Genomic DNA, 22231 nt, shown 5'->3' on the forward strand with positions numbered 1-22231 from the left:
AGCCTGCAACCTAATGTTCCCAGTTTTGCATTGTACTGAGAAACGGGGTCAATAAACAGCAGCAGCTGGCTAATGTCGAACAGCACAGCATTTGTGTTTTCAAACATGTAGAAAATAGAATGAGAGCTGCATGTATTTAATGTGCAGGATAAAATCTGATTGTAAAGAGATTTCTTTTTCCTCTCAGTTTAGAAAATAAGAATATCATGTGAAATATATTTAAATTGGAGAACACGGTCCTATTCATAATATTTTTCCCATTTCTTTTAATTATGTAAGTATTGAAAATAACATGTAGGCTAATAATAGAATAATTTTGTTTGCTACATATATTATTAAAGTATAATGGCTAGGTTTTCTTGCTTTTTTTCTTGAGGATGAACAAAATCAGCCATGAAATAAAAATAAAAAAATAAAAATAAATGGATTAATTATAATAAAAATGAATAAATAAACTATTCTACAAGCTATATTTATTCTAATGGATCATTGATTCATCCGATTCAAAAATGTAAAGTAAGAAAACAAATCATTTAAATAAATATAAAAAAAATGTATTACATGTATTTTTATGTACAGGTTTTATTCTTAAATTTTATGTATTTATTTTATCTGTTTCTTTGTTTATGTTAGTCATTATATTATTTCTGTATTTAATTCTATGTTGTTTTGTAATTTGGCATTGCATGATTCACAGCTCTTCTAGTCAGAGACATGCAGGGGTTGAGAGGGGGCGAGGCGTTTATCTTGTAGGAGGGGCGTTTGAGCTACTGTTTATCGCGGTTTTTTTCCGAGTGCGCCATTTTGGCTCCTGAGCGAGACGCGTCGTGTGATTGGGCTCCAGGCGCCACTATCAGAGCCAATCAGAGGTGCATCGGGCGGCGGCGCAGACGGTGAGTGAGCGCGGCTGCTGGGAGGGGACGGGACGCGGTCGGTTAGCTGGGGATTGGTGTGTGACCGACCAACCAAATGACTAAAATCATTATAAACAGGAATAGTGCTGTTTGTGTATGTGTTAAGGTCCACTGTGTGGACGACATGCACGCGTTTACTTCTTGTGTGGTTAAAACGATAAACAATGTCGTTAAATGGTTTATTTTAGTTGTTTTTCTGTTAAGCCGAGCTGGCGTCTCATATAGGCCCAGTTTTGAGCCGCTCTTTGTTTTAATATTCGTTGACTTTCGCAGTCTTAAGAGGTCGATTGGAGCACACAGGTCGTTGTCTTGGTTTTACTCAACTAATTGAGAGTTAATAAAACAAACGATTAATATATATATTTGATTTAAACCAAATATATATAAAAAAAAATACGCTCGTGCATGAAAACACTGAGGTCGATGTGCTAATGTAGCGCTAGCAATGTTTAACAAAGATAAAGCAAGCCAACATAGCTATATGTACACAATATAAATACTATTTTATGTAATTCTTGTTTAAAGGAAAAAGGCGTTTCGTTTATGAGAAACACGCATGTTGCAACTTGCTACAACAAAAGCGTTTGTGAGATACAAAGACGCTACGCTTGAAACTGAAGAGCGGCAGATACATTTGACAGAAGCTGTAGCACTGAAATCCAAACACAAAGTGTTTTTCTTTTACTTTTAATCATGCATTTTGCTCTTCGTTTCCTGTATTTTATTTACTTTACTGTAGAATTAAACATTGCAGCAGCAGCATATATACCCATCTAAGCTGTCTCGTCCTTAATAAATAATAAAAACATCAAACAGTTGGTGTAGGTGTAAACTGTATATGGAGCCTAATGTGTCCTACTTGTAAGAAGAAATCTACAAGGTCATGAAAGAACGATAGGCTTGTAATGTCATTAAGCACAACATTTATATGTTAGTCACGAAATACGTTAAGATTTGCATATACTTCATGTGCAGAATAAAATCTGATCATGGACAGATTTTCCTTTTGCTTCTCAGTCAAGAATGAAAATGTATCAAATTGTTAAATGATACATTTTCTTTGCTTTAACAGAGCACACGGTCTCTTTTCTTACTGTTTTAGTTCTTTATTTTTCAAGCATACAAAAACAATATTTCAAGACAAAAAGCAGGACAGAATTACATTGAGATAACACAACAAAAAGGTTATTTAATATCTAGGTTTTCTTGTTTTTATGAACATTTCATATTTTTCAGGGAAAGGGAGTAAAAAAAATCACAGAAGCAATTCAAATGTAAACATTGTCTTTGAGAAAAAATATCAAGTAAGTTGTGGTGTCAAATGTTATCACTTTGATATATGCCATGATACAAAAAAAAAGCCATATTCATGTACCATTTATATGGTACTCCAAAGTACTGAACCATAAACAAAATGAAATAAGTCTCATAATAATGCTGTATTAGGAAAAATATACAACAAAGGTAACAAAGTACATGGTATATCCACCAGGGAATTAATTTAATACTATTACAGAATTAACTTTTTTCCCTTCCTGCAGTTAAGAAAACAGTTGCATGTAAATTTTTGGATCTAAAATCTTAATCATAAAATGAATAATTTAAAGAGCTGACTTAATGCTAAAATGAGGAATGCTGTAAACCAGCAATTAAGTCAAGCATCCTCATTTAAGAGTCTTGCATTAGATGCATGTGCTGTTGCATAATATTTGGGATTTGTGCAACAACTTGTTTTTGCCATTTTTCAGACTTCAGTTCCGTGCTGATTTCATAACTCAGTCAGACGGCAAACATGGAGCAGTACACCACCACGACAACTAGTGGAGAGCAGATAGTGGTGCAGACCAGCAGCGGACAGATCCAACAACAGGTAATTTGTGACATGTACTATGTTAAAGTATGTTTGTCGGACATGCATAGAATTGTGTTTTTAATAATAACTAGTAATAAAGCATCTCAGTGTGGTGTAAAACCACTGAAGAAACGTTTTCATGTGTCTTTACTCATTTGAGAGTCACAGTCCCTTATCTCTGGCCCAGGGCACAGTGACTGCGGTGCAGTTGCAGACTGAGCCTCAGGTAGGCCAGACTGCGGCCCAGCAGGTCCTTCAGGTAGTGGTTGGCTCTCCGAGCAACTCTGCTGTCTGCAAATCTCCATGCATGCCATCTCAACATTGCATTGCACAGAGATCCATTTGCTAGTATTGCATTGTAATAGTGATTAATGCAATGTTAAAATATCAGATATCTGTGACCTTTGCGCTTTTTGCATCTGTCTCAGTTTATTTCGTTTATCACTCACTATGATTTACTAGAACTTAAAAGTGTTCAAAGAACGCTCACGTGCATGAGTTTTTAGCATGCTTTGTTTTGCAAAATGCATTGTAAAATCTCCAAGTATATAACAGCTGCACCACTGTTTTTTGCATTTCGGAAGTTTACATGCATTGCCTTTTCTTGCATGCATCTGTGTTTTGCATTGTCATAATGCTTACATAAAATGCATATAAATATCAGTTGTCATATTATATCTTGGTAAGATGATATTTAAAGTGATAGTTTACCCAAAAATGAAAATTCTGTCATTAGTTACTCACCCTCATGTCGTTCCAAACCCGTAAGACCTTCCCTCATCTTCGAAACACAAATTAGGATATTTTTGATGAAATCTGAGAGCTTTCTGAATCTGCATAAACAGCAATGCAACTGACACGTTCAAGGCCATGAAAGGTAATAAGGACATGAGGGTGAGAAATTAATGACAGAATTTTCAATTTTGGGTGAACTATCTCTTTAAATGCTTTACGGTCAAAGCTCTGTGTACAACAGGTTTTTCAGCAAAGTTTTGATCATGTTGAAATTTATAGGCCTTAGAAATTTGCATATCAAATACAATACATTAGGACTAATAGGGTTTTTATGTTTAAAGTTGACATAAAATGAATTTTTCAATGCATCCTCTTCAAAGGTCCAAGGGCAGCCTCTTATGGTACAAGTCAGTGGGGGTCAGCTCATCACGTCCTCTGGGCAGCCCATAATGGTACAGGCCATGACAGGAGGACAAGGTCAAACCATCATGCAAGTACCAGTATCTGGTACACAGGGGCTGCAGCAGGTGGGTGAAGCTAATGTTACACTGAATTGTTGGATAAAAATATACTTTTTTCACTAACATACTGAATTTATCTAAAAGTAGTGCAGTGGTTCTCAACCAGTGGGCCTCAGAAAACTTCCAATGTGGCCCTGGTACAATAAAGATTTCATTATTTTTTGCCTCTGATGATACAGCATTCCCACAATCTTGGAAAGCCTGTATATATATATATAAGGAAGACTTGTTGTAAAATTGTGAATTCTTGACTTGAAAAAGTCAATGAAATGTGAATTAATATAATATTTTAACTCTATGGGCATTTTATAATAAGTATACATTTATTCCAAGCTCTGAAGTAAAGCCTTATTGTTAATTCTGATCCAGCAAATCACAAAGAACTGGAAAAGTTATGTAGCCTTGACGTGACAAAGTGGAGAACCACTGCAATATAATGTTCCATCAAAATATTCGGTGTGATGAAGTTGTAATAAAATGACTAAATGTGGCACAGATCCAATTGGTACAGCCCAGTCAAATCCAGCTTCCTGGTGGACAGACATTACAGCTACAGGGTCAGCAGGGACAGACCCAACAGATCATCATTCAACAGCCACAGACCGCAGTCACTGCAGGACAGAACCAGGTGACTTCATTTTGTCATGTATTTGAGGAAATATAAAGGGCACCCTCTATAAACTGCACTCTTGTAGTTAAATGCATATAATTAATAAAGTTCATGATAATTGTTTTCTTAGGGTCAGCAGCAGATCACTGTACAGGGTCAGCAAGTGGCTCAAACCGCTGAAGGACAGACCATCGTTTACCAGCCTGTTAATGCAGACGGGACCATCCTACAGCAGGGTAACACTGCTACTCCTCTGCAAAACACTGAGCCGTAAACATCATGCAGTTCAATAGACGTGTATACACTGCTTATGACATGTAATTCATTTGAATGCATTTTGTGATTGTCCATCCAGGAATGATCACCATTCCAGCTGCATCTTTAGCAGGAGCTCAGTTAGTCTCAGCTGGATCCAACACAAACACCACCAACGCCGGTCAGGGCACAGTGACCGTCACTCTTCCCATGGCAGGAAACATGGTCAATGCTGGAGGAATGGTCATGGTGAGCACTTGTGGTCATTTTTATCTATTACCGAAAGTGCGTTCTTGCTATAGAGATAATCTATTTAGATCACACTTCCTAATCTTATTGTGTGTGTTTATAATTGAACCAGATGGTCCCAGGGGGTGGCGGGTCAGTTCCCACCATGCAGCGCATTCCTCTTCCTGGAGCAGAGATGCTGGAGGAGGAACCTCTCTACGTCAACGCTAAACAGTATCACAGGATCCTCAAGAGGAGACAAGCCCGTGCCAAACTAGAAGCTGAAGGCAAAATACCAAAAGAGAGAAGAGTATGTGTGCTTTTATGGCAATAAATAGAAATGACTTTATTTATATAACTCTTTATGCAAATATAGCAAAACACATTTGTTATATTTATTACATTTATATTATATTTGGAAATAAATAGATAGATAAATAAATAAATGCTATATATGCATAAGGAGTGTGCATATGTATGTATTTAACCATAGCATCTTTTTAATCATTGTCATTAGAATAGCAAAGCAGTCCTGATTATTATTATTTTAATTTTTTTACTTTAATTATAAAGCTGTTTTAATAATAATTTAATTAATTTAAAATATTAATAATATTTGGCATATACATATAATACAGTATATAAAATATGTATATTTAATGATAATTTAATTAATTTAAAATATTAATAATATTTGGCATATACATATAATACAGTATATAAAATGTATATTTAAAAGAATTATGTATATATATATAATTTTATTTTTGGGCCATTTACAAGCTAAACCTTCATCTCAAGCTTCATCTTAAATTTCACATTTCTAAAAATTCTTAAAAGGATAGAAATGGCTATATAATATCATATTAATATTTGGCCCATTATAAATGATAACATTAATACAATTCATTAATTATACTACAGGTTTTATGGATATTCCTGGGTAATTTTGCTTGGGGTTTGTTCTAAATCCCTTAAAATATTAAACTTAGCTAATTTAGCCTGACCAGCTTAAATAAAAAACTTAATTGAAACTTTTATCATTAAATTATTTGCATACTGAGTTGCAGTTGGTATTCTTTCTTGAATTCATTTGCATATGGAATTATGTTTGATCTTTTGTTTCTTGCATCTCTTTAATTATTATTTGTTCTTATTTGTCATGAGAACAGCAAAGCAGTTTCATTTTCTGTAATTCGTTAAAAAAGTGTTAAAAAATTAAACAGGTTAAAATTAAAAAGATTTGACAGGTTTCTGTTCAACACAGCACATATGCAAATATTCAATATATTTATGTTCTTTACCACCCAGAAATACCTACACGAGTCCCGTCATCGTCACGCCATGGCCAGGAAGCGTGGAGACGGTGGACGTTTCTTCTCTCCGAAGGAAAAGGAAGAAATGGCCATGCAGGCCCTTAAGGTGAGCGAGGGGCTTGAGCTCAGCTCTCATTGGCCAGCCACCTCTGCCCCACCTCTGGGGTAAACTATCCAATCCCAGCCTGTGTCCGACCCGAGAGACTATATGCACCTAATTTAATTTAGACCATCCATACCCTGCGGCTCTGTGTCTGAGCTACCTCATGCGTCTGTGGCACACTCATGTCCAAGCTGTCTCTGTCCGTGAGTTAACTGACATTTCCAACCAATTAAACTGAACATGCATACTAAGATCTTAGTATATATGTTCTAGCATATAGTATACAATGTACAGATTAGTCCCCATGTTTGTAACTTCTATGCTGCCTTGTAGCATTTTTACCACTTGTAATAATTTCATTATTTAGATGCAAGATTAAAGATAGTATGTTTGAACTCTGCTGATTGGAAGTGGCTTCTTTCAAAAAGCTTCAGTTGTAAACATGGGTGATTAGCACATTTTATCTTGTCAGTGTTAAAGGTTTCTTTTCTTAAATGTCAGACTGTTACTTTAAAAGGAAATCTTCAACCTTGACGTCTTTGTTCTGTCTGCATTTCTGCCGTTTGTCCTACCATGCTGTCCTACAATTTCTACCCAGACTGCTTGTGATACTCACTGGATGCTGCGATGTGTTAAGCGGTGTTTATTTGTCGTTTTTACCATCTTACTGGTATGAATAGCCATTCAAAATGATCTGTTTTCATTTGTGATTGTATGGCTTGGCTTGCACCCTTCAACGCTCTTCTGTCTTTGCCCAGAGCTGTGGCTTTGTTATTGCTTTTGCCATTTTATGTTTCTTACAGTGGGCTGTATGGGGGCTCTTGTTTGCATTTATGTTTGTTACTTGATGATATATATATATATATATCTATATCTATATATATATGTATATAGATATATATATATATATAGATATATAGATATGCCCTTTTTATGCAAATAAACCTTTGTTCATGATTTGTACTTGGTTAGTAATGCCTTGCAGTTTTTTACATGCTGATGAACAGTTTTTCCAGAGTTAACCCTCATGTTGTGTTTCGGTCATTTAGACCCAGAGAGGATTTTATTTTCCCCAAAACAAGTTATTGTTACTGCATCAGACTAAAAGATACTGACTTTGCTTACATAGGGTATAACAACTTACCAAAATAATTTTGCACTTTTGAAATTTTGAAAGAAAACAAGTCGAGAGAAAGAGTGAATCCAAAATTTGTTGACAGATTTACAAGCAATTAAAGGCTGGACATTTTTGACCAGGAACAAGAAGTTAGGTAAAGGATTCTCAGAACAGCACAAGGGTTAAATATTTGATTTTTTATTGCACAAAGGTTGCATACACACTAGGCTAATTCATGAATTTAAAAAAAAATTGTAGTATTTCTTTAGCTTCATTAATTGATGAAAAAATCTCATAGATGGTTTGAAATGCATAGAGTTGAGTCAGTCGCTAATATTTTGTATATATCAGACACAGTAAAATTCTCATGGTTCCACCAGGTAAGAGTTCAACACCAGTCCATTCCCTCATAGCATGTAGTATTGATGAAATTTTCATCATCTTTATTTATCTTCCTTTTTCCTCACAGAAATCTGAGCAGGATCAATCAGAAGAGGACACAGTGGGCCAGATGATTCAGGTGGCATAAACTACCCTTTCCTCCACATATATTTCAGTCAGTCCTCGCTTGTTTAAAAACAAAATTTCAACACATGGTTTATTTCAGTTTACTGCTAGGTAGAACATGCAGATACTGGGAATTTGAGTTAAAAAAAAAAAAAAAAACATCTCACCAGAGCAAATGGTGTTTGTTGTATTTATAAGGAACGACTTTTCATTTTAGGGTTCATGATTTGTATAGACATTTCATTTAATTTCATTCCACTCCATTTCTTTATTTAATTAAAAAGTGACTCATAAGAATTGATCACAAAAATGTGAAGTACAGTTGAGTTTTGTAATATGGGATGTTTTTACATGTACTGGATCAGACTGTGAAATGTTACGATTTTCTATGCACTTGCGCTTTTTAGTTGATCCACCAACCATTTGTATATCCTCCTACTCCAAAACATCCTTTAATGAAAACCTTCATTTATCTCTTTGTATTTTCTATTGATGTCTTCCTTATATGAGAATAAAGGTTGACGTTCTGTACATGGTTGCAAAATCTGCTTTTTAACTTTTGTTTTAGATGTGAAACATACTGATATGTTAGACCATTTTTAGCGTCTACACATTCTCATGAGATGTGTCTGGCCATGTTTGTGTTTCCCTTTGCCAAGTTACAGACACACCCATTTGATTGCCATTATTTATAGATCCATGATGCATCTGTACCCTAAGCTCTTCTGGAGTTGTTTTTTTTGTTTGTTTTTTTTTGAGGTAAATGAAGAGATCACCCAAAAAAATGAAAATTCTGTCATCGTTTACATGATTTAAATGACAGAATGTTAATTTCTGGGTGCACCGTCTCTTGAAAGATTTAGCATGTGCTTTAAAATGTAATTTTGAAGAGCATTTTAAGATAAGTGCATGGCAATATGATCTCCCTAACACTAGGGTGCGCTATAATGGAGATAATCAGGCTAAGGCAGTCAGATTGATTGTTTTTTAAGCAGTGGGCGTTATATAACTGAATCAATTGTTACTATTATTTTGGTAGCCCCATATTAGCATATGAAAAGTGAGGCATTTAATTGGATAGTCTGGAAGAAAAGGTTATTTCTCAAATGAAAGGGCTTCGAGAATACTTCAAAGAACACACAATGTGTCCTCAATGCAATGCAAAACAGGTCATCAAAACACACAACAGATGTTAATAGCAGTATTTTTTAACATAATCATTAGCCAAAAGGCAGTATAGCTCGACCCGAACCAGTTGCAAACACATTTTATGGCGCCTTCAGTGGGAAATTAAGAAATTAATCGACAAAAAGAAAACATTGACGACGCCTGTACAAAACACACAGGGTTAGTTCTTTGAAAATGGAAAATTCTGTCATTATTTACTCACCCTCTTGCCACTACAAACCTGTAAGATGGTATTACATTGAACATAAAAGGAGATATAAAAAACACTGTAAAAGTGGTCCACATTTGTGTTCCACAGAAGAAAGAAAATCACAAGGGTTAAGGGGAGTAAACAGTGACAGAATCATCATTATCTGACCCTTTAAAAATACTTTCATACTGAAGCAAACTTCATGCATTTCCAAATATCTGCTTCCTCTCAGTCTTTGGCATTGAGTTGACATTCATTACGCTTAGCATTTGGGCATGGTCCCCCTTGACATGCACCAGGAGTCAGATGGCCACACATCTGCCCAAAAGTTCAATGTGAATTTCCATTTGAATCGTTTCAAAAGATTCCAGCGAATGTTTCTCATTCCCGTGTGAGAACGACACTTATCCCACTGCAGCACTTGGCTACACTTTGGAAGAACGGTAGAATTATTATGTCTAAAACGCTGCTCCATAAAGTTTGCAACCACCCGGTGTTTATCAAGACAACCTGCACACATGGTGTAAAGAACCTGAAACCGAGAAAAGGTGAAAGCTTAGCATTTTTGTTAAATTTAAGTAAATAAATCTTATAAACATTTATGGAAGCGTAATACAAACATGCAATTTTGACTTATTTTTTTCTCAGAATTGCATGATATAAACTCGCAATTCTGACTTTTTTCTCGCAATTGCGAGTTTATATTTCGCAATTCTGACTTTTTTCTTGCTAGTCTGCCTTTTTTTCAGAATTGCATGATATAAACTCGAAATTGCCAGTTATAAAGTCAGAATTGTGTGAGATAAACTCACAACTGCGATTTGTAAAGTCATAATAGCGGAATATAGACGCGCAATTGCGAGAAAATAGTCATTTTGCGAGATAAAAACTCACAATTCAGATTTGTTTCTGTTTTTGACTTTATACCTTGCAATTGCGAGTTCATATCTCGTAATTCTGATATTTTTTTCTCGCTATTCTGACTTTTTACTCAGAAGTAAGTTTATATCTGAGTTTATATATCAGAATTCTGAGTCAGTTCTTCTGAGTTTATATCACTGACTTTATAGGCCTAACTCACAACTCCGAGTTTATATCACGCAAGTAAGAACTGCGAGATGTAAACTCGTAATTTCAAGAGAAATGTCAGAATTGTGAGATGAAAAGTCGCAATTACTTTCTTTTTATTTTTAATTCAGTGGCGGAAACAGGCTTGCATAAAAATTTCTACTTTTTAACTAAAAATGCCAGGGTCATGGATTTGGTTCATGGATTTTGAGGGAATGCATAAACTAATCAAAATTTATACCATCAATGCAATCTAAGTCACTTTGGATAAAAGCATTAATGTAAATGTAAGTTCAGAGGATCTGCTCATACCAGATGTGAACAAAGCTGAGGACGGCGAAGAGAATCCCGGCGAGGAGGGACACTGGAACTGCCAGCAGAGCTGTGAAGATACGGTAAAGCCAGACCCTGGACACCTCAAAAAGAGCGTTACTCCAGATCCACACCCGATCCCCGCTGCGCACAGACACCGGCTCAGCTATCACATCCTCAAAACTAACCTGCCAGAAGTGAACAGTTAGGAAAGTAGCATCTTCACTTCGCCCTCATTTCCCTTACCAAAAAGTAGTATATTTCAAGTTTACTTAAGTAAAGTTCATAGTCATACATACATAGTCATAGTAGTATACTTGTAAGTGTACTATTTCAATACTCCTTGGGACTAAATTGGCCCACTTTCTAGTATACATATACTTTAAGTATAACAGTAGTAAACTTTGAGAACACAACTAGTTTACATCAGTGTTTTTAGCTTGTACTGCAGCTATACTAAAAGTGAACTTATACTGATAGTTTACTAATTAAATACTTGTAGTAGCATTTTTAGTACACTTTGAAGTATAGTCTCAGTAAACTACTAGTTTAGTTGTTTTATACTGCAAGTATACTCGTAAGTTTTCTTTAAGTGAACTTTAGATCATACTTTAAGTATACTACTATGTCCCTATTTAGGTATTAATTTGTATATATTTTGTTATATGAATATCTGAACATACAAAAAAAGAACAGAGTATCTGCTTGTAAACAAAAACATTTTATTCTAGCTTCATGCATTCTTTTTTTAAACACTTGAATGTGGGTAAGTTTCATAAATAAATAAAAATAAAGAAATTAACATTTTGAACAAAAAGCTGAAAAAAGGCTATGAATTGGATTCAGAATGATAATCAAAACGTAGATGGAGCCGATCAACACCCCAAAGCTTGACAGTCATTATTACCTCTTCATTGTTTGACATTTTATGCTGTTTATGCTGTTTTATGTCAGATGATCGTGTTAGATTACATGTGGAAGTATCTGTTGTTTCGGTTTCTTCTTCACTTGTGTTTACTGGAAATTCTGTACATAAGATGTGTACTAGCACCCCCTTACCGTATAACAATGAAAACATAGATTCTAGGAGCACAAGTATAGCTAAAATACTGTATATTTAGAGTTTTTCTAAGTATAAGTCAAGTATACTTAAATGTCATTTTAAGTATATTTCTGAGAAGTACATAAAAAGAAAACAAAAAGTATACTTTCCTATTTTTTAGTTTAAAAGAAGTATACTAATAGCACACTTGAATAAACTTATTTTTCGTAAGGGCTACTTTAAAATGAAAACGTCCCTTTAAAACTAGTCGAGTCACTTGACACTTGACTGAAAAATGCCCCTGGGCTACACTGAGTAGCCTTCAGAACATTTTACATGAACAGGGGTAAAATTAAGCTGGTGAAGGTAATATTGGCAAAGCTCATTTTCACTTATACATACATTACATCACCAATAAACCTGACAACAACAGTCATATCATGATTTAGGTTTGATTTTATATTTGTGTATGTATAGCTTCTACATGAATAGGGCCAAACTGGCTAAACAAACATTGACCGATTTTCACTGACACACATAAAGTCACCAATGCACCTAACAGAAGTGGTCATAAATTATAAATTTAGCTAATGCACATACATATTCTAAAACAAACGAGCTAAGCTGATTGGTTGTTTTAAATGAAAGGCGGGACTGTCTACAGCTGCAGCTGCATTATTGAATGTATTTGCATTTCTCTGCGATTGATCCCCTCTCTCCGTTTGTGGTACTTCACTGTATTTGGTATGTATCTTAAACTCTTAAGCTTAACTCTTGAGCTTAGTATTAGCAACAATTCATAACATAAACAATACTACAGTAGCCCTATAAAGCTACCGCAAGTCTGTAATATTTGTGTAATTTGTCCGGTCAGCTCATTTAAGAGGCAGTTGCTATTATTGTCCTCATCATCGGAGATATTCACACATGCTCATCTAATCCATCTCCTGCTACCAGCTGTGGTTGTCTACAATGTCAAGACATTGTCCTTACTTTGGAATAGAGTGGATTCAATAAAGTTTAATCTAATTGAGCCTAATACAAATGTCAAAATGTTGTTAAATAATATCTTTAAAAAATCCTATAATCATGATAGATTTACTTGAAAAGGAGAATTACTCAAATTAATTCTGTCAGTGGGGTAAAAAAAAAAATCAAATGCTACAATGAAGAACTATTGCAGTTGGACATGAAGAGATTACCTTAAGACACTCATTTATTTGTCTTGGGTCCCGTTCATTGATCAGAGGCCTGGTGTCACTCTGTGTAGAGATCACATCTTCCTCCTCCTCTTCCTCCAGGACAGTTTCCAGTTGTGTCTTCCATGTCTGTTGTCCCTCATCATCCTCTCCATCCCCTGCATCCCTCAGGTCGATCTCAGTTTCCCTTGCGTCCATACTCCGCATCATGGTGCCATTCATCAATATGAAGTTCGTAAAGTCACAAAGTGGCTCATCGATGGCATCAAAACACGCATAAACAGTTTCACACACTCTTACACATACACACTGTGAATGCAGAGCTAGAGTGCTGTCTTGAAGCTGAAACAGGGATATGGGATATATTAGGAAAGTGACCATGCCCTTACAGGCATTCCCAAACAGGCCCCAATGGGAAGATGCCAGCCCCCACTGATACATCTGCTATAAATACCCCACTAGTGACCGGTGAAATGCAGACTGCTGGTAAGCTTAGAAGAGCTCTTAAAAGAACCAGTGGATCAAGAATATTTAACAGAATGGAAGCATTGATTTTAAGCACTAATTGGGATTTAGTAAGATCAGTGTTTAGTGTTTGTTTGTAAATTTGGTCAAATATTCTAGCATTAAAGCCTCTGGACATTATTTTTTGAATGAGTATGTGCAAAATACCAAGAGAAACCAATTAACTTTTGTTTTTTGGCATTTGGCATTCTTGCAGATTTTACAATTATGCTCTTTGGAAAATGCATTTCACTGTTATATCAGATTACTGGTTTCTATTTATAGTTCAACACACATAGCAGATGCTAAATACATAATACAGTTTAAAAACTATCACTTCCACCGTAATTCATACATTTCTTCTTATTATTATTCTGTATACATTTGTATTGCTTTTGAGAAAACAGAGAAATTTTGTTGTAGCCAACTCTTGCTGCCAGGTTAAGGTGGTTGCCAGGGTGTTCTGGTTGGTTGCTAGGTGGTTGTTTTTTGGCTTGAGACAAAAGAACTCAAAGTCCCTCTGTCAATGTAAGGACGTGATTTTTTTCATTTCATTCACTTGTTTCATCATCTATTTTTATCTATAGTATCATTGTGGTGTTTTATTATGGAAAACTCTCATATTTATCACCATCATTGTTTAATCTCACAGTTTGTGGCATTTTTTCCAGTTCACCTTTGCTCACTGTGGCTGCTTGTGGATTGTGAGGTCAGACCAACGCCTTTTAAAAACTAGCTGCCCTAGTTTAGTTTGCTTTATCCGTTAAGTCTAATCTGCATTCAAATCTCCCCATTAGAATTAAAAACATGTCCCAAAATATTATGGAGATATAATTACAGGAAACACTTTCAGAGAATAGACGGAGAGCTGAACTGATATAGCTGAAATGCACAGAATTCAGAAAATCATCTTTCCACCTGTTTAAATGTGTTGCTTTGCACTAATACTGTGAAAAAGCTGTCCTCTGGCAGATTTACTAAATTATATAATCCTATGTACTTGGCCTAAGTCACAGGATTTTCATAAACACTCAGAGTTCAACAGGGGAAATGCAACAAAAATGGAGTAAATGCACAAATGTTTTGGATTGGTAAGATTTTTTAAAAATATTTTTTTGATTTATTTTTTTTTCCTGACCTCAAAGTTTTGGTAGTGTGTAGCACGTAAATGTTATTAGTTACTGATTAATATGTGGCTCATTCTTTATTGTATTTCATTGTTGAGTGACTAATTAGCCTGAATGAAGATGTACATCTGAAATAAACAATACAAGAAAATCAGTTGTACATATGTACAGTACCATCCTCCCCATAAATACACAAATACAGCTCTATCCATCTCCATGAAAACAAAAACAGTAATGGCCACATTGTTTGTATAAATAAAGAAAGCACAAATAAATACATAGTGTGATGTAATGGGTGGCTCCATATAGCACACCATTCAATCAGCACAATGAACTCTAAATGCAACAACTGAACATATGCTGCATGGAACTGAACCAGTATATGTCAAGCTTTCCGTGACTAGTGTCTTTATTGAACAACGAAACAATTTGTCTTTGTCACTTCAGTCCATGTGTGATATTTACAGTTTTACAGTAGAAAAGAAATACAGCAGATAGCTGAGGTCATCCTTTGCATTATAAATAAGTCAAAATTGGTTCAAAAATATGTTTTATGAGTTCTTTTTTGTATGAAGATTTGTAAAGATTTTGGTCATTATATTATTCAGTTTTGAAAATAACATATTAAATAGTGCAGTAGAAATACAGTAATACAACAGAGGAAACGATCATTTCTGTAGTACTTTAAACATATTAATGTAAATATTGGTTTAGCCTGAAGACATTAAAATTTAGGCAACAAATATTTCATTTCAGTTCATAATGTCATATAAACCCTAATCAGCTCTGTGTTTGTAAACATGTGGGTGGAGTCACCACTAGAAAGAGTTGTGATTGGATGAAGGCATTTGTTGTTCATTGGTTGTCACTGTGTTGCCAGTCACAGTGGGGCTGACCTATTAAAAGTCTATATGTAGCATCAAAACCTACCCTGTTTGCTTTCTTAATGCACATGCCAGATCTTATTGTGAACAATTTGTTATAGTCTTTCAATAAAATGCAACAGATCTTAATATTGGTTTGCAGTGCAGTATATATATGCATGTTTATACAGTATAAACATGCAGGGTTTGACGCTTACTTTTTTCCCATGAGTTGAAAAAAATGTAAAAGAGCTACTTTAATGATGCGTGTGCTAAAAGAATGTGTTAACCTTCAAAACCTTTCAAATTTAAGGTCATGATATTTTAAATGGTATAACAAATGATCATTTTAAGGGGTCTTAAATTTGGGGATGGAAAAACAGGAATCATGATATAGCCTATATGTGATTATTAAAGGCTATGATTTGATTAAATAAATTTTGCACATGTAGAAATACAGGGCTGTTGCGCAGTTCAAAATAATTCATAGTCTGTGAATGCCATGCAAAACGTGCTTATGATTTACTGTTGACAGATTATGACAATGCTTACTTTATGGTGTTTATATTGTAATATGTACAATAGTACAGCATAGACATTTCAAAATAAGAGTCTGAGTTTAAAGAGGGCCTATACATATTAACATAATTGTGACCCTGGACCACAAAATCAGTCATAAGGGTAATTTTTGTTTAGGCTGAATAAATAAGCTTTGCATTGATGTATGGTTTGTTAGGACCGGACAATATTTGGCAGAGATACAACTATTTGAAAATCTGGAATCTGAGGGTGCAAAAAAATCAAAATACTGAGAAAATCACCTTTAAAGTTGGTCAAATTAAGTTCTTAGCAACACAGTTTACTAATCAAAAATTAAGTTTTGATATATTTACGATAGGAAATTCAAAAAATATCTTCATGGAACATGATCTTTGCTTAATATCCTAATGATTTTTGGCATAAAAGAAAAATCAATCATTTTGACCCATACAATGTATTGTTGGCTATTGCTACAAATATACCCGTGCTACTTATGACTGGTTTTGTGGTCCAGGGTCACAATTATTATAACAGATTGAAGTAAAAATATTTAAAAAGCTAGTGTAGCAAAATTATTTTGTTTGTAAATGTCTGCTTGTGTCCTGTTATTAAGGAAAAACACAATATTCATTCACACACATGCTCCTAAATATATTTTACAGTTTGCACACAGTTTACAGTTTTTGATCCCTGCCATGGATTAATTGTTCACAATAAGATCAATAGAATGCATTTAGAAAACAGATAGAATGAATTTTAATTTCAAAGCTAACAATAATTTATAATAAAAATGCAACTAAAAACATGAAAAATGAAAATCTGAATATTTTGTTTAGGTGATCTCTTCAGGTATTTGCCCCGGTATCCTAAAACTAGTCTGCTCCAGCGTGCTCCTCGGTGTAACCATGTGATAACTGCATCTAACTCCGTCCCTGTCGCCGCTCCTGTGCAAAAAATGAAAAAAGTCTTCATGTCCCGAACGTTCGTGGCCCGACGCAGAGGGTCGCACTGGTCTGCCGGCCGATCGGCAACAGAAGAGCATCTTACACAACTCCTCCCTGATCTGACGGTTGAGCAGGCCATAAAAAAACGGGTTTACTGCGAAAGTTGAATACGCCAGCCATGTCACCGGTCCTTCGGCTTCTTCAGAGGTACTATGGGAGAATCCCAGCGACAAATGCAGGTGGAAGGCGAAGTAAGGCAGCCAGCAGAGCAGAAACTGACCCACGATGATGGCCAAAGTTAGAGCCGCTTTCCCACCAACCAGCGTTCTCCTTTTCCTGCGAAGGACTTGATTTCTGCGGATGCTCGTGCTTGTGGTGATGATCGTGGTCTGGCTGTTGACGGAATCAGACCGACGCTTCGGATGAGCAGTTGCCATCGTCCAGCTCGGGATGGGCCCTCTTTCCCGGGCAGCCGTGTGGGCGACTTTATACACATTCCCATAGACGGCGATAATAATAGCAGCTGGAACGCAAAAGCAAACAGTGCAGAATAAAATAGCGAATACTCTCCGGTGTCCACTGTGGCTCCAATGTAGAGAGCAATGGGTGGCAGCAATGGAGCTTCTACTTCCATAACTGGGCCACCCAAAGACGGTAGCAAGTCCTAGCAAAGTAGACACCACCCAGACGAATCCCATCACGGCTGCAGATAACCAAGGAGTCATTTTAGCCTCGTACCTCATGGGATGCACGATGTAGAAGTAGCGTTCGATGCTAATCACAGTAACCGTAAAGATAGAGGCAGATACGAGAAAGGCATTGAGGAAAATGTACAACCTGCATTCAAGTACGGAAAAGACGATACCAGCGAAAAAGGGTGAGGTGCAGACGATGCCAAGCGGCATCAGCAGAGCGGCGCATAACAAATCCACGATGCAGAGGTGACACACCAAACTGAACTTGCGGAGATGTGGCACTTTCACCACTACGGCAAGCACTCCGCTATTGGCCAAGAGCGCGATTGCATTAAGAGTCACCATGACCACGAGGCCCGACATGTCTCGTAAACGTGATTGCGGGTTGGACATGCTCCCTAATTGCATGCTGGGAGCCAGATGCATAGGGTGGACATGACTCAATGTCTCATTCAGTTCAGTTTCGTTATGCTGTGCTGGCGGAGGTAATCCAGATGCCTCCATTGTTTACAGCTTGGTGCACCAAACTCAAAGCAGAAACGCAGGGTTCTCCATCTTCCACCGGTCAGGAATGGGGACTCATTGTTGGAGGTCAAAGGTCAGCACTGTTGAATGTATGAAATGATACACAAAAATTAGTATGACTACAGTACAGATGAACACATGCACAAGAACACGTTACCAAATTGAAAGGTGCATTAAAGGGTTAGTTCATTTCCTGAGTAAAATTTCCTGATAATTTACTCACCCACATGTCATCCAAGATATTAATGCAGTATAAAAAGGAGTATTTCTTTCTTCGAATAAAAAGGAATGAAGGTTTTTGAGGAAAATATTCCATTAATTTTTCTCCTGGTATCTATAGTGGACTTCAATGGGGATCAGCGGGTTGAAGGTCCAAATTGCAGTTTCAATGCAGGGCTCTACATAATCCCAGTTGAGGAATAAGAGTCTTATCTAGCGAAACGATTGGTCATTTTCTAAAAAAAAATATAAATTAATATACTTTTTAACCACAAATGCTCTTCTTAATGTCTTTCCTGGAACATTATTCTGTTTTAAATATATATTATTTTAAAAATGGCAAGCTACAGTGTGCAGGATTTTTTGTATTTAGTCCAAGTTTGGTTTTTCAAAAAATCAGCTATGTTCAGGCCTTTAAAATACAATACAATACTACAGCAGTACTATGGTATACTGTGTCAGATGGCACTATATTTACATACTTCAAATATATTGAAAAATACCATGGTATTACCATCATGCCAGTGTCCAAAAACATGATATTACCATTATACAAGCGCATTTTTTGAGGGCAGGTTTTAGTAACATTTCTAAATCGACAGCCTATTAGCCTAACATGTCCAGTGCATTGTTGTGATTGTTTTGTGGACATGTGTGGCTAAACATTGAGAAAGCAAGGGAGGCTTGATCAGTTCGAATAATTCATGGTGCTCGTGGTGCTCTAACCTTTTGAAGCGGAGTATAATGAGCTCACTTGTTTGGCTGCAGCTGCTGGGGTTTCTCTGGCATTAGCGTTAGCGTGAGCTCACTGTCACCTGCACAGCACTACAATGCACTCACGCCACAAACGTCACGATACACACATAATCACTCTCACACAGCCACACACATCATCTCACTGATGTCATTTACTGGAGAGTCACTGTAATGCCTACAAAACTTCTGATAGCAATGAACTCTTAAGGTGATGGGTGTAATATAGCGACAGATTAAAGTAAGCCAATATGTATAAAGGTGTGGGTAGGTAAGTATACACTAGTCAACATTTGAAGTGGATCAAAACCTTTCATTAAAGTTGTCCTAAAACCTAAAACCAAAATGCGTTCTTGTCTCAGGACAACTTTTTTGATCCACTTCAAATGTTGACTACTATTTGAGCTATGATCTTTGTATTTATCAAAGATTCCAGAAAAATACATACCACAGTTTCCACAAAAATATTAAACAGCACAACTGTTTTCAACATTGATAAAAAAAATAAGAAATGTTTCTTGAGCAGCAAATCAGCATGTTAGAATAATTTCTGCAGGATCATGTGATACTGAAGACTGGAGTAATGATGCTGAAAATTCAGCTTTGCATCACAGGAATAAATTACATTTTAAAATATAGTCAAATAGAAAACAGTTCTTTTAAATTATAATAATATTTCACATTTTTATTTAAAAAAAGTCAAAGAGAATTCAAAAGGTTATAAAAAAAAAAAAAAAAAGATTACTGCGGTCTTTCAAACCGCAGTAATTCAGTGTAAATTTTACAGTGTCTTGAATAATTCTACAGTGTTGTTTAAAAGATCTTTTGAAACTGGTCAGCCAAGAATGATTATGACCTCCACCAGTCATGTAATTTCACAATGCCAATAATCCTAATCTCTAATCTTCTAGTCACAGTTCATCAGCACATGTCCATAGGGGCTAGAAAATGAATGCGGAGTAATTTGGCATGAAAATGCACAGCGGCTGTATTACATCACCACCATTACGGCTGCACAGAACGTTCTAGCGTGTTTTAGGTTAATCAGTTTGTTTATTGGTAATGCCTTGACCTCGCACTACGTCCATTTTCAGAGCAAAAAATAACTTCAGAAGAGGCTTCTGGGTGAAAAGTAGTTGAAAATTACGGCAAAGAAACAAATAACAGAGTCCCCCATCCCCCCTGATACAGATATACAGCTCTGGTGAATCAGTGACTTCCACTTTTAATCCATGTGTTTTTCAGCCAGTAATCTCTCTGCTCAACCCAGATTGTCTAATAAACAGATGTGCAAGTTTTTGGGTTTTGGTTTATGAAAGAGGTGTCCTGCTTTTATTATGTACTGTTGAATTTTGAATTTAGGAAAAACACACACAAGTGGCGACAACCCCACATGCACTGAAATTCAGTTAGTGTTGTTGCATTATGAAAAATTTAATCCGAAAGGCTAACTAAATAGTTACATTTATGGATTTAAATAACTAAGAAAAGCATTTTTGTGTAATTTATCATCATTAAAACATTGCTATAGTTCTCCAGTGTATAGGCTCTTGTTAAAATGTAAAATTGTTTGTTTTACTGAGAAATTATTTGTGCTTTAAACACATTGGATTAAAAATGATGGGAAAACACTTACATTTTCAGGTTAATAAACGAAATGTTTAAAACAAAAAACACAGCAAACATACTGTGCCACAGAATATAGGTTCTTTAAAGAACTAATGAATATACAACATAAAATAAGACAATAAAAAATCTCACCTGATGTTTGTCAACTAAGTCTGCTCAAGCATCATTTAATGTTCTCAAGTCCAGGGTCTGTCCATCAGTCACGTGAAGTCTGTGAAGTTTATCCAGCGCTCACTCTGTCTGTGGTGTAGAGAGCTTGATGGAGTTGTGTTTGGCTCCACGGTCTTTGCACTTAAGACAAGCGGAAGTCATTACAGCGACAGACGTACATGATGTACAGATCAGTCCATTAGGAGACTCTACTGCAACATCTAGACAGAGTAATTATACTGTGCCAGTTCCCCTCACTGAGGAGCCAGAGAGCTGCAGGTGAATCCAACAACACAACAACATGAGAGAGAGAGAGAGAGAGAGAGAACACAGCTGACTGATCACAGGACTGGGGCAGTCACCAGTAGTAACAATCACTCACAGTATGGTAAAGTCTAAAATGTAATAACATAAAAATACACACATATGCACAAACATATGCAATAAAAATAAAAGCAAAAATAATAGAATGATAATAGAATAATAGAATAATAATAATGTATTAGAATTATTATTATTAGTAGTAGTAGTAGTGTACTTATCTGTTTTTACTGCATGTTTATTTAATATTTTAATTGATTTGCAACATTTATATTATATTATATTGTTATACTTAATTATGGGGTTTATTACATGTTTGTATATATGTCTGTGTTTTATTTGATTTCTTTATATATTCATCATCATCATTACTATTATTACTTCATTTCTTTATATATTATTATTATTGTCAGTAGTATTAGTGTATGTTTAGTATTATAGTATGTACAGTAGTATGTGTGAGTGTAATTTATGTATATATAATGAGGTAGTAGAAGTATAGTATTATTAGTAGTTGTTGTTGTATACTTAATAATGCATTATTGTATCCATTAATAATAATAATAATAATGATATTTGTATGTATGTGTGTATTTTATTTGATTTATTTATATATTCATCATCATCATTATTATTTTATGTCTTTATAACATATTATTATTGGCAGTAGTATTAGTGTATGTTTAGTATTAGGCCTATAGTATGTACTAATGTGTGTGTGTGTGTGTGTGTGTGTGTGTGTGTTTTATGTATATATAATGAGGTAGTAGAAGTATAGTATTATTATTAGTAGTTGCTGTATAC

General features: G+C 35.5%; 3 protein-coding genes across 18 annotated transcripts; 1 reads left to right on the forward strand and 2 right to left on the reverse strand.

Annotated features, from left to right (window-relative positions):
* The first annotated feature begins 796 nt into the window (after window positions 1-796).
* On the forward strand, window positions 797-8689 carry nfya (nuclear transcription factor Y, alpha). 13 transcript variants are annotated; one of them, XM_058792282.1, is made up of 10 exons: window positions 932-949; window positions 2151-2218; window positions 2663-2784; window positions 2954-3028; window positions 3882-4028; window positions 4519-4650; window positions 4763-4868; window positions 4988-5136; window positions 5249-5425; window positions 6427-8113. In XM_058792282.1, exons 3-10 carry the CDS (start codon window positions 2707-2709, stop codon window positions 6598-6600), a joined length of 1038 nt encoding a protein of 345 aa, XP_058648265.1. In that variant the 5' UTR covers window positions 932-949; window positions 2151-2218; window positions 2663-2706; the 3' UTR covers window positions 6601-8113. The 13 variants fall into 13 exon arrangements, with proteins under 13 accessions (XP_058648263.1, XP_058648271.1, XP_058648267.1 ...); XM_058792281.1 differs by lacking the exon at window positions 932-949 and adding an exon at window positions 969-1214; XM_058792286.1 differs by lacking the exon at window positions 932-949 and adding an exon at window positions 8121-8689 and having other exon boundaries at window positions 1223-2218; window positions 6427-6537.
* A 155-nt stretch (window positions 8690-8844) lies between these two features.
* On the reverse strand, window positions 8845-13504 carry cav4a (caveolin 4a). The gene is made up of 3 exons (XM_058792293.1): window positions 13161-13504; window positions 10917-11104; window positions 8845-10068 (listed from the first exon to the last, which is right to left on the reverse strand). The coding sequence occupies exons 1-3, from the start codon at window positions 13377-13379 to the stop codon at window positions 9918-9920; spliced, it is 558 nt and encodes a 185-aa protein (XP_058648276.1). The 5' UTR covers window positions 13380-13504; the 3' UTR covers window positions 8845-9917.
* A 1293-nt stretch (window positions 13505-14797) lies between these two features.
* On the reverse strand, window positions 14798-21360 carry si:ch211-213o11.11 (probable G-protein coupled receptor). 4 transcript variants are annotated; one of them, XM_058791725.1, is made up of 2 exons: window positions 21089-21360; window positions 14798-18435 (listed from the first exon to the last, which is right to left on the reverse strand). In XM_058791725.1, the coding sequence occupies exon 2, from the start codon at window positions 18332-18334 to the stop codon at window positions 17024-17026; it is 1311 nt and encodes a 436-aa protein (XP_058647708.1). In that variant the 5' UTR covers window positions 18335-18435; window positions 21089-21360; the 3' UTR covers window positions 14798-17023. The 4 variants fall into 4 exon arrangements, with proteins under 4 accessions (XP_058647708.1, XP_058647710.1, XP_058647709.1 ...); XM_058791727.1 differs by lacking the exon at window positions 21089-21360 and adding an exon at window positions 19329-19438; XM_058791726.1 differs by lacking the exon at window positions 21089-21360 and adding an exon at window positions 19301-19343.
* Window positions 21361-22231: the final 871 nt, after the last annotated feature.

This window comes from Onychostoma macrolepis, chromosome 11 (genome assembly GCF_012432095.1).
Source record: "Onychostoma macrolepis isolate SWU-2019 chromosome 11, ASM1243209v1, whole genome shotgun sequence".
NCBI classification, from domain to species: Eukaryota; Metazoa; Chordata; class Actinopteri; order Cypriniformes; family Cyprinidae; genus Onychostoma; species Onychostoma macrolepis.

Bases quoted from the DNA above. Each gene is read 5' to 3' on its own strand.
- nfya (XM_058792280.1), top strand. From the start codon at position 2,707: ATGGAGCAGTACACCACCACGACAACTAGTGGAGAGCAGATAGTGGTG. The intron at 2,785-2,953 runs GTAATTTGTGAC...TCTCTGGCCCAG, and splicing joins GCGGACAGATCCAACAACAG to GGCACAGTGACTGCGGTGCA. The intron at 5,137-5,248 runs GTGAGCACTTGT...TAATTGAACCAG, and splicing joins ATGCTGGAGGAATGGTCATG to ATGGTCCCAGGGGGTGGCGG.
- cav4a (XM_058792293.1), bottom strand. From the start codon at position 13,379: ATGAATGGCACCATGATGCGGAGTATGGACGCAAGGGAAACTGAGATC. The intron at 11,105-13,160 runs GTAATCTCTTCA...CACTTCTGGCAG, and splicing joins AAATAAATGAGTGTCTTAAG to GTTAGTTTTGAGGATGTGAT. The intron at 10,069-10,916 runs GTATGAGCAGAT...TCTCGGTTTCAG, and splicing joins CTCAGCTTTGTTCACATCTG to GTTCTTTACACCATGTGTGC.
- si:ch211-213o11.11 (XM_058791725.1), bottom strand. From the start codon at position 18,334: ATGGAGGCATCTGGATTACCTCCGCCAGCACAGCATAACGAAACTGAA.